Source organism: Chrysochloris asiatica, unplaced genomic scaffold, assembly GCF_000296735.1.
Source record: "Chrysochloris asiatica unplaced genomic scaffold, ChrAsi1.0 scaffold00210, whole genome shotgun sequence".
Classification (NCBI taxonomy): Eukaryota; Metazoa; Chordata; class Mammalia; order Afrosoricida; family Chrysochloridae; genus Chrysochloris; species Chrysochloris asiatica.
Window position 1 is genome coordinate 3,720,145 of NW_006408728.1, and position 18,667 is coordinate 3,738,811.

The 18,667-nt window shown below is 36.0% G+C and overlaps 1 protein-coding gene across 3 annotated transcripts in view; it reads right to left on the minus strand.

Annotated features, from left to right (window-relative positions):
* LOC102827212 (chromosome unknown open reading frame, human C1orf27) overlaps positions 1 to 18,667 on the minus strand; it is a 57,269-nt gene that overhangs the window by 13,584 nt on the left and 25,018 nt on the right. For 2 of the 3 annotated variants that reach the window (XM_006872699.1, XM_006872697.1), the window contains 5 exons: positions 17,638 to 17,703; positions 9,406 to 9,534; positions 8,612 to 8,701; position 8,007; positions 310 to 495 (listed from right to left, as the gene is read on the minus strand). In XM_006872699.1, coding sequence (XP_006872761.1) covers positions 310 to 495; position 8,007; positions 8,612 to 8,701; positions 9,406 to 9,534; positions 17,638 to 17,703 — 472 coding nt within the window. The remainder of the gene's footprint in view (positions 1 to 309; positions 496 to 8,006; positions 8,008 to 8,611; positions 8,702 to 9,405; positions 9,535 to 17,637; positions 17,704 to 18,667) is intronic. The other variant, XM_006872698.1, reaches the window with a different exon arrangement.

Here is an 18,667-nt window from a genome sequence, read left to right on the forward strand (position 1 = left end):
CTTCCTGTATGATGTTCTTGATGTCAACCCACAACTCTTCTGGTCTTCAGTCTTTAGTGTTTAATGTATCAAATCTGTTCTTCAGATGACCGGTAAATTCAGGTGGGATGTATTCAAGGTCATATTTTGGCTCTCGTGGACTTGTTTTCCTTTTCTTAAGCTTAGCAGTTAATAATATCCCTTGGTTATATTTTGAAGTGTCAAACAGCTCTAGTTTTAAGGAACTCTAACGATAGAACATTTAAACTAGATGTCTCCTGTAATCTTAGTTGTATTTTAATCAATCTCTTAAATATATCTTGTAATTACCTGTGCTTATTTCCTCTGCAATTTCCAAATCTTCTATTTGAATGATTTTATCTAACATCTCTATAAAGTGGTTTGTAATTTCTTCAGCTGGCTCATCACCAAACTTATAATCACATAACATTACAGTGGATCCAGGTATGGGAACAAAAACACGATGTGGGAGGCTGTGGAACTCTTTTTTAAGATCTAAAAAGAGAATGAATATTAACAATATTTAGATGAGTTTATCACATATAACAATGGTATATACTTTAGAAATAAATGAAAGTTTCCATTAGAAATAAAGTATAAAAGGTAATTATTTACTTCTAATGCACGGGGTACTCTAAGCATTCAAGTTAATTAAATAATGCTCCTTTCCTATGAAACTTTGTATATAGTGATAATATCCTTAAATGCAAGGATATAATTGATTGCATGGTCTTTTATTATGAAGGCTGTGGGATACATTTATTATGTTGGTGCTCTGGGATACACATTAGACTGATAACCACAAGGTCATCAGTTTAAACCCACTAGCTGTTCTGAAGGAGAAAGAGAGAGACATTCTGCTCCCATAAAGATTTATAGTCTTGGAAACTCTATGTATGATCACTATGAGTAGGAATTAACTTCATGGGTTTTGGTCATTTGAAGAAGATAATTTCCTAGAAGGTTTCAGAAAAACCTTGCTCCTCTTATTTAACTTTATTATAAGCATTGTGAATTTTACCACTTTTCTTTCTTCTAGCCAATCGGTGGTCCATGTACATAAAGTAGATATAGTATACTACTCTTGTACTAATCTTACTAATGACTTCATCTTACAAACATTTTCAAGTATATATAGGACATCAAAACAGACAATTTGTGAGTCTTGGTGTGGTGCTTTATGATAAACACTGAGCTGTTAACCACAAGATCAAAGGTTCAAGCCCACCAGCTGCTCCTTGGAAACATGGTTGCTATGAGTCAGAACCAACTAGACCACATTTAATAGCAATCTCACTATCAACTCCATTTTACTTTGGTTTTTATTTCCCTTTTGTCTCATTATTATTACTAATATTCATTTTATCTGGTTGACTTCTCTACCTCTTTACAAATGGCTTTAAATCATGTTTAGAAAAAGGAATCTGAATATAAATAATGAATAACTATGCTTCATTCTTGTTTGAATACTCACAAATGAGAATATAAGAGTTCTCATCGTTTCTAACATAAAGAGCCAAGGTCCACATAAGCACATAACAACTATTTGGTTTAACACTATGATCCCAATAAAATATTCAAAAGATTAGAGATTTTGCATAAAGAATAAACTCTTGGCAATGGATATGATTTTAAAAAGCTGACAACTTACAAATCAGTTACAAAAGAGGCTCACAAAGAGAGTGACCTACATTTCTTTGTCATGCAACTAGAGTTATTTTACATAATTACAAACCAAAGATAATGAAGAATGCCTCCACTGCCATGGAAAATGCCATAACTTACATACAGTATGTGTGCCTTGGAGAGAGGCTGCTGGATGCTTATTATCTTGTTTGAACATGAAAACTGGAAGAAAACTTTCATCTTTGACCAGACTGCCGCCTAGCTGTAGAACTGCATTACTGCAATTTGTACATAAATTGCTCACACATTAAAATTGTTTTTAAGTGCCACTGAGTCAGTCCTGACTCATAATGACCCTGTATAGATAGGGTTTCCAAGGAATGACTGGTGAGTTTGAACCACTAGACTTGCATTTCAAGCAACCTTGCAGTCTAATACTTATCCTACAGCACCATACCAGGTCTCCATTACATCAGAATTACTGTATTACATTAAAATTTGTTGTTATTGTTAAGTACTGTTGAGTTGGTTTCAACCCATAGCAACATTGTATAGGGTTTTAGAGGAGCGGCTGGTAAGCTTGAACCACTGACCTTGAGGCTCAAACTTACTTTGCAGTCTAGCACATTAACCTACAGTACCACATCAAAATTAGAGTTACATTATTTTGTTTTGGATCACAATTAGTAGAAATAAGTTCAACAGTTTGAAAAATGACTAAAATGTGCATGAGTAGCATGCAAAATTTAAAAGCCATTTCAAATCTATTAATTTTGGGTTTGTCTGAAAAAAAATTTACAGAGGCATGCTATGAAATCAAGTGCTTAAAGACTGGGTGCAATAATGTTTTTAGTCACTCCTTAAATAAAGAAAAAACTATTGTAAATTTCAAATCAATAGGTAACTGGTGAATCAGTATCTAAATAGGACCAAATTTTCAAACTGGCCTCAGGTTAAAAATGGGAATAAAAATACACCTCAAAAAAGTATTTCTCTGTGGTAGAATATCTACATTGAATGTAATTCAACATTATTTGAATGAATTGACAAATATGAAGGCCCCCCCCTTTTTTTCCCCCTTAAAAAAAAAAAAAAAGCTTAAGCCAGTATGAGAAGAATTAAGTTTCTGCCAGTTAAGACACAGAGTTTTAATCATATTAGAGTTTTACTGAAACTTTTGCAAAATAGGAGATTTCTGACCTGAATCTTAAAGGACAGGTAGACATTTGCATGAAGGGATGAAAAGTACATTCCAGAGATTAGAACCATGATCACAGGCCAAGAGGATTATAAATGTTCTAAGTGGAAAAAGTGATGCAAATGGATGTGAATATAGGGAAAAAGATTTTTTCATAATTTCATTTTTTCATAATGAGTAGGGTCACTGAGTTGGAATTCCCTTGACAGCAGTGGCCAGGTCATCTACAGAGGAGGAAGTGAGTAGGACTGAATGGGGGCTTAGAGAGAACAATTAATGAGGTCTGTAATGCTTGTTGGATTCCTGGTGTGGTGTTGCAGAATTAGCACTGGACTGCAAAAAACATGGTCAGCACTTCAAACCCACCAGCTGTACAACTCTGTACAGGATCACTATGATTTGGAACCAACTGAACAGCACATAACAATAAAAACATAATGCTTGTTAAGGGGAATTACAGAAGGGAAAATTCAGAACAAGTAAAAGGATTGGTTAGTTCTTTACATTTTTACTATCAGTGAAGTATCACTGTAAGTCCTTTCATCTGCACAGTCAAAATTCAAAGACTATGTTTATTTTAAAGATTAGAAGTGTAAAGTTAAGAAGAACATTGTAGACTTCCTATGCATGTGAAAATATTCTAATTCAGGTTAATTTATTGCCATACATTTTGTGTTTTACTGTATTACATGCTGTTACAGTATATATAAGATCTTTCCTATATATAAGAGAAGCTAAATATAATGAGGACAAAATCTAAAATATATTTGGTGAATGTGTGTATATACATATGTGTATATATATACACATACATATATACACAATTATATATGTTTGTATAGATATATATGTTCTTGTTATGTGCTGTGGAATCGGTTCCAACTCACAGTGATCCTGTACAGGGTTTCCGAGGCTGTAAATCTTTACGGGAGCATAAATCCTACATTTCTCCCGCAGAACAGCTGGTAGTTTCAAACTGTCGACCTTGAGGTTAGTAGCCCAATTCATAACCACTAAGCTACCAGAGCTCCGTATATATATATATATGTATATATATGTATATGTTTGCTATGAGTCGGAACCAACTCTATGGCACATAATCACCACAACCATATATATTTACACATATATATTAATGTGTATATACTTCAGGATTTATATTTATTTGTATTATTAGACTTGTAATTATTCTTTTCTCTTAATATCATAACTAAGGCTAACTAACAATCTACTGGAATGGTTATCCTAGACTATTACATCATTTCACTTAATCTCACAACCTCATAATCTAGTTATTATAATCCCTATTTTACAAATAAGAAAATGGATTCTTGGTTAGGTCAAATCATTTGTCCAAGACCAGTCTGGTAATGAAAGACACAAAACCGAGGAATTTTCAAATTTTTTTCTTTTTCCATCAAACTACTTCAAACTTCTATTCTCTTCATATGGTCCCAAAAGGTTATTTAATTGATAATGAAAATTCTTTACACTTTAAAAATATTTAGCATTGCTAGTGATGGTTGTGTGCCAATGAGTTATTTCTGATTCATGGCAAACCTGTTTAGGGTTTCCAAGAATATAAATCTTAATGGGAGCAGAAAGTCTCATCTCTCTCCCACAGTGACTGGTGGATTTAAACAGCTGACCTTGTGGTTAGCATCCCAACTGGTAAACCACTATATCAACTGGGATCCGTTTTTAGGATTGTTGTTAAGTGCCATTGAGCTGACTCTGACTTATTATGATCTAGTACAGGGTTTCTGAAGCTTTTAACATCTTTACAGGAGCAAACAGCCACATCTTTCTCCCACATAGTACTTGGTGGGCTCATACCTCAGACTGTGGTCCAGTGATTTTCATATGGAGCCACTGTAGTCTCTATTTAGGATTAGATGTTAGCATTAATTTATAAAATATTAAGTTTAACTACTACAACTGCAATTAAAGCCATCAGTTTACCAACTGGTGTCAGCAAAATTTTCAAAATAGCAACTCATTTAATAAATAATAATACCAGGACAGTCATATACTTTTACGATATATTCTTAAACGGAAAAGATTATTCATCAATGTATATGATAAGATAGATCTTTGGCATTAATAATGGATATATCCACATATCTATGGAAGTCCTAAACTTCACAATGGTGGTGGTGCGCCATGGAGTCAGTTCTGACTCAGCAACCCTGCATAGGGTTTCCGAGGCTGTAAATCATTCTGGCACAGAAAGCCTCATTTTTCTCCCATAGAACAGCTGGTAGTTTCGAACTGCTGACCTTGAGGTTAGTAGCCCGACTCATAACCACTACGCTACCAGAGCTCCTTAAAATTCCTAATAATAATAGTGGTATAAAATATATCATTGATAATAAAATGAAGTACGTTGTAACATACAATTACCACGTACACAAAGCTAAGAAGCAAAACAAAGTCATTCTGAAGTTGGTTGTCTGGCTGTTGTTGTTGTTGTTATGTGCCGTGGAGTCGGAACCGACTCATAGCGACCCTGTACAGGGTTTCCGAGGGTGTAAATCTTTTATGGGAGTAGAAAGCCTCATCTTTCTCCCGCGGAGCAGCTGGTAGTTTCGAACTGCTGACCTTGCGGTTCACAGCCCGAGTCGTAACCACTACGCTACCAGAGCTCCTATCTAAGTGAACAAAATAAAAATCTTAACCTAGTTTCTATAAGACTCAAATTCATGTCTCAGCAAAAGTATACATTATCAGTGCATGGACAATAGGGTTAGTTGTGAATTGCTAGAGGGACAAAGACAAACGTTAACTTGGCAATTATAAGAATTTATCATACTAAGAATTTAAAAATATTATGATAAGTCCATCAAATCTAATATACTGTCTATCAGTAGTTCTAAAAGAAGCTAGTTGTATAGAGGTTCTGCACTTTATTTCAATAAACATACAAATATTCTCCTAAGTTAATATATGTTTTAATTTTATATTTATACAAAATGTGAATTACACATCTATTCACATATCACTAATAACATATTCAAGTAAAATTTTGCTAAAGATAATTCCAAAATGGATGCAACAGTACACAGGCAGGGACTACCAAGGGATCAAGACAGATTTAGACTAGGACTTGGAAGAAGGAATATCATTGCTGATGTGAGACAGATCTCAGCTAAAGGCAGAGAATTAAAGAAAGATGTTTACCTCTGCTTTATTTGACAATGCAAAGGTTTTCAAGTGTGCAAATCATGATAAACTATGGATAACATTGAGAAGCATGAATATAAGAGAACACATAATTGTGTTCATGAGGAACCTGTACACAAAGATTAAAAGGAAGTTCAAATAGAGAGGGGACACGGAATTATTTAAAGCAGGAAAGGTGTGCAATAGAGTTGTATTCTTTAACCATACTTATTCAATGTCTGGGTAGCATAGTGGTTACGAATCATGCTGTGAACCTTATGGTCAGCAGTTCAAAACTACCAACCACTCCATGGAAGAAAGATAAGGCATTCTGCTCCAATAAAGATTTATAGCCTTAGAAACCCTGTACAGAGTTGCTATGGGTCTGAACTGACTCAACAGCACTTAATAACAACAACAACATGCTGAGCAAATAATCTGAGAAGAGGGATTCTATGAATAACATGGCAGCAGGGTTGGAGGAAGACTCATTAATAAATATCTCCAACACAGGAACATTACAGGGAACTGCAAGAAATTCAAGTCCAATTCAGAAGAGGATGTGGAATGAGGAATATCCTTGCTAACTTTAGATGAATCTTGGCTGAAAGCTGAGGATACCAGAAAGATATTTACTTGTGCTTTATTGACTATGCAAAGGCTTTCGACTGTGGGGATCATGCCAAGCTATGGATAATAATTGTGTGCATGAGGAAACTGTATAGACACCAAGAGGTGGTAGTTAAAACAGAGCAAGGTGATACTGACAGGGCTGTATTCTTTCACACTACTTACTCAATCTATATACTGAGCAAATAATCTGAGAAACTGGATTATATGAAGAACAACACGTCATCAGGATTGGAGGAACATACATTAACCTGTAATATGCAGATGATATAATCTTGCTTGCTGAAAGTAATGAGGCTTAAATACTTTAAGTACATACTGATAAAGATGAAAAACCACAGCCTTTCAGTGTAGAGTGCACCTCAATGTAAAGAAAACAAAAATCCTCCCAACTGAGTCAATAAGTAACACAGAAAAATTGTTCCATTTGAATTATGGTGTTGGAGAAGAATATTAAAAGTATAATGGACTGCCAAAAGAACAAATCTGTGTTGGAAGAAGTACTATAATCAGAATTGTCCACTGAAACCAGGAAGGCAAGACTTTGTCTCTCATACTTCAGATATGTTATGAGGAGGGGCCAGACCTTGGAGAAGGATATAATGCTAGGCAAAATGGAGGGTCAGGGAAAAAGAGGAAGATCACCACTGAGATGAACTGGCACAGTGACAGCAGCAAAGGGCTCAAGAACAACTGTAAAGATGGTATAAGACTGGGCAGTGTTTCATTCTGTTGTGTACAAGGCTGCAATGAGTTGGTACCAACATCAAGAACAACAAGGAACCTATTATATACTGTTGTTATTATTAAGTGCTGTGTAGTTGGTTTCAACTCAGATCGAACTATATAGGGTTTCCATGGCTTTAAATATTTGGTAGAACAGAAAGCCTCAGCCTTCTCCCTCAGAGTACCTGGTGGGTTTGAACTGCCAAACTTGTGGTTCACAGTTCACTGCTCATCCTATAGAACTACCGCTCTCCCATATCATATCCTACTCAACGTTAATAAATAAATGAATATTTTAATTAGAGATAATCCTTGGAGTCCTTATGTGATGCTGTAGGATAAGCACTAGACCGCTAATCTAAAGATGCAGTAGTTTCAAAGCATGTAGTAGTTATAACAAGAAATCATGACCCAGCCTTTTAAAACTTAATAAAGTCTGATACAGTATTGTTGTTAAGTGCCGTTGACTTGGTTCCTACTCACAGTGACTTTGTATATAGGGTTCCCAAGAAGGACCTGACAATGTGGTTCAAACCAGCTTTGCAGTCCCGAGCATTAACCTGCAGCACCGCAGCAGGACTCTGATAGAGTATTAGCTGAGTAGATAACCTAGTACACGAAAAGGATTTGGTAACAACAAACCCACCAGCCCCTCCTCAGAAACCCTATACAGGGACACTATGAGTCTGAACCGCCTTGATGGCACTTAACAGCAGCAGTAATCCTTGAAAAATCTCACACCAGTACCAGCTGCCACTGAGTTGATTTCATCTCCGTGGCAATTTGAATTCAATGTGCCAGAGTAGAACTGTGCTGCACAGGGTTTTCAATGGTTGATTTTCCCTCAGAAGTAGCTCATCAACTCTTTTTTTCAAGTTGTTGCTAGATGGACTCAAACTTCCAACCTAAGCACATTAAGAGTTTGCACTATCTAAAAAAATCAGATATTAATAAAAAATATCAGCTTTAGAACAGGAACACAGTTCACACATTCTGGCAGAAGTGGCTACTCAAAATTCATTAAAAATAAAACTTGCCGTGAAATTTCCCAATTCTGACACATGTTGCTACTATAAAGTGTTCAAAAATTTTTTTTGGTGGCAAGTGAAAATTTTTCATTAGATAATAATGGGAAAATATAACATTGCTGTAAGAGATAGCTAAAAGTAGATACAAAAGATGACATCTATTATATCTTCATATCCTGTTACTGTATCAATTAAATACATATATCAATATAAATACAAGCACTTATTTTATATTCATAACTTTTTTTTCTGGAATTTCATTCAAAAGCAGATCTTCAAATAATATCTCACAACGGTCAGCAACTGTATTCAGTATATCTCTCTTTATGGCCTAGGGGATGGGGGGGAGAAAAAAAAACACAGTACAAAACAAGATTACTTAAAATTTAGGTTATTTTATTACTCAAATCATACTTATCTCCCCTAAAATAACTGTTGTTTTCATTGTTTTAGTGCCATTGGGTCAATTCTGATACATAGCAAGCCTGCATGAGGCCATATATCTAAAATATATAGGTTCCATATATCTAAAATAAGTGGTATGTCATTTAAATTTTTAATTTCCATTTATTTAGCATGTTTACTGATACAACAGTAGTTTAATGTTGAATTTGCATAGTCCTCATACAAACTAAATTAAAACCCCTTAAATAACATGAAATTTTGAATCTAAACAAACATTTCCAGTATCCTAAATACATGACTGGAGTCCTGGTGTGGCATTATGAGTTAATGCACTGGACTGCAAGGTTGGTTTGAACTGCAAGGTCAGTGATTCAGACTCACCATTCACTCCTCAGAAATCCTTTATAGAATCACTATGAGTCGGAATCAATAGCACTAAACAACAACAATAAATATGTAACTGTGATAAAAATACTGGTCATCACTTTTTAAATTTCTGAATTATATTCATTATATAATAGTTCTTTCCATGAATAATCTCCCTGCTATTTAAAAATCTTAATTTTTCTCAGAAAACAGGATTTCAAATGTATTAGTATGTCTACAGTGTAAAATGCTTCTTTTTTGTACCTGCACAGCATCTTTAACTTTGGGTTTACTGCTATGAATATAAGCTCTGCATTTCACAGCGCCCTTAAGGTTTACAGAACCGCTACAGATCTGGACTGTGGCTGTGCATCTGTGGTCTGAATTCAGGAGCTGAAAGACAAAATTGGTTTTGTTTTTAATGGCCAATAATTACTAGTTATATAATGTTTGGCGTTCTGGTGTCATGCTGTTGGATAAGTAATGGACCACAATGTTAGTCTGAACTGCAAGGTCGGTGGTTCAAACTCACCATGTGCTCCTCAGAAATTCCACACAGGGTCACTATAAGTTGGAACCAATTTGACGGCACTTAACAACATACATTTAAATACTACCTAAGTTGTTTTAAAGCAAAAGAAGAGATTTTTGAGTAAAGCAAGTGTTTGAAAATATTCTCCACAAATTATTTAAAGGCCTTCCTTCTATTCTTTAAAAATTATATATTACTTATTGGGTATTTTAAAAAATATCCTGAAATGAAAACAAGTGTAAGTTCCTTCTTATTAATATAAGCACTGAAGACACTCCATTCATTTAATAAAAGCGTCATTTGCAGATTACTCACATGAGCACTGTGAATATGAAGAGATATACACAAAATAATATGCTGTAATCATTGTTAAGTAACATCGAGTTGGTTCTGACTCACAGGGACCCTGTATAGATATTCCAAGGAGTGGCTGGTGAGTTTGAACCACGAACCTTGAGGTTTACACCAACCTTGAGGTCAAGTACTTTATCCTACAGTGCCACACCAGGACTTGAAAGAATAATAGCATAGCTTATTTTATATATATATATATATATATATATATATAGGTTTTTATACATAGGTAATAAAAGCATACTATAACAGGATATATAAAATAGTCAATATATGTACAATGTGATATAATGCAGAATGTAATTAAAATGGTAAAATGGTAAAGACACTTATTTAGACACAATCATCTCCTATCTTTCATAGATTAAAAATAATACTAGGCTCCAGAGTGAAAAATGAAGCAGGGCAACAATGTTTATCACGAATAATGTCATTAATAATCCTAGTAAGTTATTTCTATCTCAGGGTCCCATTCTTTTTTAGTTTAAGAAGTGTTCATTCCTGCTTGGTTTTGAAGTGTTTTACAAATACTCTTAACCTCATATTTTAATAGTGTGAAAACTAGGAGAGCATTGGAAGCAATTAAAGCATCACTTCTCATTTTGGTTGCTAAGTGCCATTGAGTCAGTTCTGACTCAGAGACCCTGTATAGGGTTTCCAAAGAGTGTCTGTTGGTTTTGAACAACTGACCTTGTGGTTAGCATTTCAGTGCTTATCCTACAGCACCACACTAGGATGCCAGTGCGACACCAGGACTCCATAAAGTACTAAATGTTAAGTGCTGTCAAGTCTGAGTCAACTGAAACCAGATTAGCTAGTGAGTTTGAACCGCTGACCTGGCAGGTCAATCTGACCTTGCAGTCCAGTGCTTATTGTACAGCGCTACGTCAGGACTCTAGTAGCACTGGTTAGTGTAGTGGTTACTAGTCGGGCTGCTAACCTCAATCAAGGTCAGCAGTTCGAAACTACCAGTCATGCCGTGGGAGAAAGATGAGGCTTCCTGCTCCCGTAAAGATTTATAGCCTCGGAAACCCTGTGCAGGGTCGCTATAAATCGGAACCGACTTCATGGCATACCACCACCACCACACCAAACCAGGACTCCAAACCAACTTGTGCTTTATTGACTACACAAAGGCTTTCAATGGTGTAGATCATGATAACCTATGGACAACATTGCGGAGAATGAATAGTTAGGAACAGTTTTAATTGGGCTCATGAAGAATCTATATATGGAACAAGAGGCAACTGCTGGAATAGAATAAGGAACACTGAATGGTTTAAAATTAAGAAGTGTGTGTGCCAGAGTTGTATTCTTTCGCCATACTTATTCAATGTGTATGCTGAGCACATAATCCAAGAAGCTGGATTACATGAAGAACGTTGCAGCAGGGATTGAGGAAGACTCATTAGGAACCTGCAATATGCAGATGATACAACCTTGCTTGCTGAAAGCGAAAAGGACTTAAAATACTGTGAAGATCAAAGACCACAGTCTTCAGTATGCGTTGTACCTAAATATAAAGAAAACAAGAATCCTTATCATTAGATCAATAAACAACATCAACATAGAGAAAAAATGAAATTGTCAAAGACTTCATTTTGCTCACGGAAGCAGCAGTCAAGAAATCAAACGGTGTAATACATTAGGCAAATCTGCGGCACAAGATCTCTTTAAAGAGTTTAAGAGCAAATATGTCAATTTGAGGACTAGGGTGTATGTACCTGACCCAAGCCATGGTATTTTCAATAACCTCATATGCATGTGAAAGTTGGATATGAATAAGGAAGACCATAGAAGAATTGATGCATTTGAGTTATGGTGTTGGAGGAGAATATTAAAAGTACCATGGACTGCTAAAAGAATAAACAAATCTGTGTTGGAAGAAGTACAACCAGAATGCTCCTTGGAAGACAGCATGGCCAGACTTTATCGCTCATACTTCAGACATTTTGTCAGAAAGAACCAGTCACTGGAGAAAGATACCATGTTTGGTAAAGTGGATGGCTTGAGAAAAAGTGTTAGACCCCCAACAAAATGGACTGGCACAGTGGCAGCAGCAATGGGCTCAAATGTAGCAGTAATTGGGAGGCTGGTGCAGGACTCAGCAGTGTTTTGTTCTGTTGTACACAGGATTGCTATAAGTTGGTATCTACTTGATGGCACCGGGCTCAATAGTGGCAACAATTGTGAAGTTGGCCCAGGACCGGGCAGTGTTTCGTTTTGTTGTGCATAGGATCGCTATGAGTCAGTACCGACTAGACACCTAACAACAACAACAACAACAATAAGCATGGTCAAGGTCTTGTTACTAAAATAATAATAATAGTGTCACATTCCAAAGAGTTCTACAGGTTTCAGGTTCATTGTAAAATATCTATCATCAAACCATAAAGCATTTGGAATAAGCTTCTTATGGCACTTGTGGAGGTCTTTAATACATTAATAAGGTGCAAGTGGAGGAAAAATGGGTTTCCCTCATCCATTCACTAGACCTTTATTGTAGATGAAGCTACTCTGTATTGAAAAACAATGGTCTGTTTTATTCATGTAGATATTACATAAATTATTATGTGATATAGCCTATGTGAGTGTGTGTATGGAAAACTCATTAACAACCTGCGATATGCAGAATGATATATGCTGTTTGCTGGAAGAAGCAAAGAGGACTTTAAATATTAACTGATGAAGATCAAAGACTACAACCTCCAACAGGGATTAATATAAAGAAAATAAATATCCTCAATACCAGACCGATAAATAACATCATGATAAATAAAGATTGAAGTTGCAAAGACTTTAGTTTGCTTGGATCTACAATCAATACTCATGGTGACAGCAATCAAGAAATCAAACGATACATTGCTTAGACAAATTTGCTGCAAAAGATCTCTTTAACATGTTAAAGAGGAAAGATGTCAGTTTGAGTACTAAGGTGCACCTGACCCAAACCACGGTATTTTCAATCACCTTTCATCCACGAGAAAGGACAATAAACAAGGCCAGAGAGAATTGATGTCTTTAAATTATGATGTTAAAGAAGAATATTAAAAATACCATGAGCTGGCAGAAGAACAAACAAATCTGTCTTGGAAGAAGTATTGTCAGAATGTTCCTTAGTAGCCAGGATGGTGAGACTTCATCTCTCATACTCTGGATATGCTATCAAGAGGGACCAGTCCCTGGAGAAGAACATCATGCTTAGTTAAATGTAGGGTCAAAGAAAAAAAGGAAGACCCCCAAAGAGATGGATTGACACAATGGCAGCAGCAGTGGGCTCAAATGTAACAACTGTGAGGATGGTGCAGGACCAAATAGTGTTTTGTTGTGTTGTGTACAGGGTTGCTATGAGTTGGAACCAACTTGAAGTCACCTAACAACGAAAATATATGTTGTTAGGTGCTGTTGAGTGGGTCCAGCAACAATATATATATTGTTTAGGTTGTGCTGAGTCAGTTGCGAGTTATAGCAACCCTATACACTGCTCTGTCCTGCACCATAGTCACAACTGCTGATACCATATATACATGGAGTACTGGTGTGGTGCGGTAGGACAAGCACTGGAATGTTAACCACAAGGTTGGCAATTCAAACCCACCAGTCACTCCTCGGAAACCCTATACACGATTGATAGGTGTCAGAACCAACTCAAGGGCACTTAACAACAAAATATGTTATTTCCACATACATATTGACTATACACACACATGCATTCAAATACACATTTCAAGGAAAAGTGTTTTAAAGGACATAAGAATTGGGTCTCATTCATTTTTGGTGGAGATGTATTCGGGTTCTGTAACTGTAAGCTTCTCTTGATTACTTTGGATGTAGGACAAACTGGCTTACAGAATGGACTTTGGGACCTTAAACTTGATCCTAAGTGAATAAACTTCTGTAATACTTATATGGGATTTTGGAAAGCAGAAGATCCTCTAGGACTAAAGTGATCAAATGAAACTTTAAAGTAGTGGTAGCATTTAAACTATGTCTTAATGTACATATAGAACTTTAACAGTACACTGTTGTTTGTTTTTAAGTACCATTGAGTCAATTCTGATTCATATTGACCCTGTAAAGTGATTCCAGGGCTGTAAATCTTTGTGGGAGTAGAAAGCCTTATCATTCACCCACAGAGTGGCTGGTGGACTCAAACTGTCAAACTTTTGGTCTGTATTACAGTACTTATCCTACAGAGCCACCACACGCTCTTTAACAGTATAGCTGATAGAAAAAACATGGCACTGGCAAGACACACAGTTCAGGAAATATACAGAATTTTAAGGGAATTTGTTGTTGTTAAATGCTGTTGAGTCGGTTCTGACCCATATCGACCCTATATAGGGTTTCCAAGGAGCAGCTGGTGAGCTTGGACTGGTGGTTCAAACTGACTTTGCAATCCAGCGCATTAGCCCACAGCTATATACAAGTAAATACATAGAGAATAGTAAAAGTAAGTTAGAAAAAAGAATGAAAAAGCTATGCTGAGACTATGAAGAGTCTTAAATTAACATTCTATGAGCCAATTTAGTGATTAAGGAATTCTGAATCAAGAGATTAAGACAAAGATTGGCTAATGGCAGTGGGACTGTAAGGAATGCAAAAAAAAAAAAATGACCTTAATACTGCAAACACATTAACAATTGATGGAGGCTTACTGGAAAGAAAGTGGTATCACATACTTTATATATACACATACACTCAATGGCACACAACAATACAAACGCTATTCAATATTATTGCAAGAAATTACCTTTCTATAGCACTACATCTTATAAATCCCTCAAATGCATTTTATCAATAAAATAATTTTAACTATAAATAAACAAAGAGGCCATATAAGCATAACTAGCAAAACACCACATAGGTGGAGGAATGACCTTAATACAAAGGCCAACTCTTCTGAAATCAAAAGGCGAAAAATAAAGAAATGAAAAATACTGTAACTTATTGAGAAAATAAATAGAGAACTCATGTTGAGTGGCATAAATCCAGTGACAATTTAGTAAAGCACTATTATTAATTATAGGGAAAGACGAGAAGAAATTAAAGCATCATATGTCAAACTGCTTTTAGTTCTATTTTATTCCGTTATAAAAACATATCTCTTGCTAGTACTTCCTATTTCAAGGTTTCCAACATAACTTGGATATTCATTTTCGTAAAAACATGCGTGTGCCTCATCTGTTCTCCAGGGTAAAGTCAAAAAGGATTAGAATAAAAAGCATGTATACTTTTAGTAATAATTAGTTGCTTTAACATTCCATTCTTTAAGATAATCAAACTTTAAACTACTGAACAGATGTGCATTTAAATTACAATATAAAAATAGAGAACTGACTAATATTTTGATTTTATAAAATCAGAGAAGGTATAAATCTACTTAAAGTTAAGTATATGACAACTCTTAGCACATCTGTGAACAGTTCTTTTACTTTTAAGGGGCTAAAAATGGTAAACCATTCAAGATCAAAAGGGAAGCATTTACCTAAGGACAAAGGTCAGAAGGGTTGGGAATGAGGGTGGAATGGAAACAAGAATCACAGGGAGGAAGTGGGATAACTGATGTTACATGGAGGGGACTGCAATCATTGAAATGACACAAAGTGTATGCTTTGCTTAATGTAAAACTGATAATCTGATAATTCATTGATATATTAACAATTCACAATAAAAAGTTTTAAAAACTTAAAAAAAAAGTTTTTAAAACTGTTAACTGATGGTATATGGAGGGGATTATAATCAATGTAATGAAACAAGTTATATGAATGGTTGAATGTGAAACTGATAAAAAAATTTAATACCCTTGAGACAAAAGACACAAAGATTTTGTTAGACACAAATTAGATATTTCATATAATCACTTTCATGTCTAAAATTATTTGAGTCTCTATTTATAAACATACAAATTGAAAACTTCCTTTATTGTTATTTTTATAACTTTGTTTATAAAAATTACAACACTAAATATTTATATTTATGGGCTTCAAAAAGTTCATGTTGTTGTTGTTAAGTGCTGTTGAGTCCATTCCAACCCATAGCAACCCTGTATAGGGTTTCCAAGGCTGTAAATCTTTATGGGAGCAGAAAGCCTCATCTTTCTCCCACAGAGCGGCTGGTAGTTTTGAACTGCTGCCCAATTCGTAACCACTACGCTAAAAGTTCATAGGTGGAATATATTAGCACAATGGAACATGTGAACATCAGTCTCCATGACAGTGTCTGGCTATGACTACCATCTACTCTGAAAGGGATCATATTAGAGGATCCCAGACAGAGTAGGTGAAAATGTAGAAAAAAAATCATTTAGAAAAAAAAAGACCAGTTTACTGGTCAGAAAGAGACTGGAAGAACTGAGACTGTGGCCTTCGAACACCCTTCCAGTCTGGAAAGGAACTCACCCTCATGCCCCAACATTCAGTCAAGAAGTAGATAGGTATGTGGCAGTGAGGTCGGGGGTGGGGGGACACAACAATACTACTAAAGTTTGCTCACCATGGAATTCATCAATCATTCAAAATCAAAAGGGCAACATTTTCCTAAGGACAAAGTCGAGAAGCAAGATAACTATTATAGCATGGAGGGGAATGTAATCATTCTATGAAACAAAGTTATGACTTGTTAATGCAAAACTGATGATCTTGTATGTAAACTTTCACTCATTTGACAAGTTAAAAAAAAAAAGTTCATGGGAAAATTTAATTATCTTTTAATGCCATTTTTCCACGAACTATTTGACGCATGCTGGTACATGCATATATGCACATTCATGTTTTTTTCAATTGTTATCTACTTGTTAAAATTTTAATACCCCTTCAGCAACCTAAAACAGAGCCATTGCCATGCTGCAATGAGTTTCAATGACAGGTAAGATGGAGGAATTCGCACTGACCGCCTAAGACAGGCAGCGTCCCTTAAACAAATAATAAATAAGGGGGAATCTGTGGCAGACAGTGCAGACCCAGTCAGGAGGTCAAGACCCTGTGGGCCCAAGCGTTGCAGACTGTCCAAACCATAGGCTCCGAGGATCAGACTTTAGTCACCTAGCAGACATAGCATACTGGCCCTCATCTGATTATTCAGTATGCTTGCTTGTAATCTCATGCATGAGCCCTGGATTGTTGTTGTTGTTGTTAAGTGCCGTCGAGTCGGTTCCGACCCATAGCGACCCTGTACAGGGTTTCCGAGGGTGTAAATCCTTACGGGAGTAGAAAGCCTCATCTTTCTCCCGCGGATCGTATCCACAGATAAATGTAAAAACCTTCCATAGAAGCCGAGACTGTAAATTCCAAAAAGGCAAAGTTTCCCCCCCCATACACACACACCAAAAAAAAGAGAAACACTGTTAACTGATGGTATATGGAGGGGATTATAATCAATGTAATGAAACAAGTTAAATGAATGGTTGAATGTGAAACTGATAAAAAAATTTAATACCCTTGAGACAAAAGACACAAAGATTTTGTTAGACACAAATTAGATATTTCATATAATCACTTTCATGTCTAAAATTATTTGAGTCTCTATTTATAAACATACAAATTGAAAACTTCCTTTATTGTTATTTTTATAAAATGTGTATTTTTGATAACTGGCATTCAAATATTTACCAACTGAGTTAGAACTCTGACATCAAAAGAAGAATGAGTCACTTGTGCACTTCCTCTAGATTTTTTCTGAAAAACATAAAAGTTAAAAGTAAAAAAGCTAGCCTGTTGAGATTGAAATTGGAACATAAAAGGCAATTCAGGATTTACTTGATATACTAAGTGAGTTAGAGGAAAATAAACAAGTATTATTCCTTACATTTTAAAATTTAGCTTTTTCCTAGTGGTGTCTTAGTTTCCTTATACAGCTATAACAGACATACAAGTTGTTGTTAAGTGCTGTCAGTTTGGTTCCAACTCATAGCGACCCTATATAGAGTTATCCAAGGAGTAGATGGTGCATTTGAATCGCTGATCTTTCGGTTCAAACCAATCTGTGGTAGAGTGTTTATCCTACAGCGCCACACCAGGACTCCTTATACCACAAGTAGTGGCTTTTAAAAAATTTTTATTTTACCACAGTTCAGGAGGCTAGAAGTCAGAATTCAAGGCAACAGCCCTAGAAGTAGGCTGTGAGTCTGTCAGCTCTAGGGGAAGATCTTTTGCTCTCTCACGTTCTGTAGCCCTGGGTTTCTTGGCAACCTTCATGTGGCATATATCTTCCTCCCTGTTTATGCTTGCTTTTGTGACCAATCTGCGGCTTTTGGTCACTCAAAAGTGATTGGTTTAGGACAAGCTTTACACTAATGTGGCCTCGTTAACATAAAGAAAATCTATATCCCAAAACAGGGTTGTTGTTGTTGTTGTTGTCAGATGCCATGGAGTCAGAACCTACTCATAGCGACACCATGCACAGCAGAACGAAACAATGTCCGATCCTAGGCCAACCTCATTACCGCTGCCACACTTGACGCCATCAATGACGCCACCTGGCTGATCCATCTCGTTGGGGGTCTTCCTCTTTTTCTCTGACCCTCCATCTTATCCAGCATAACATCCTTTTCCAGCGACTGTTCCCTCCTGACAATATGTCCAAAGTATGAGAGACGAAGCTTAGCCATCCTGGCCTCCAAGGAGCACTCTGGCTGCACTT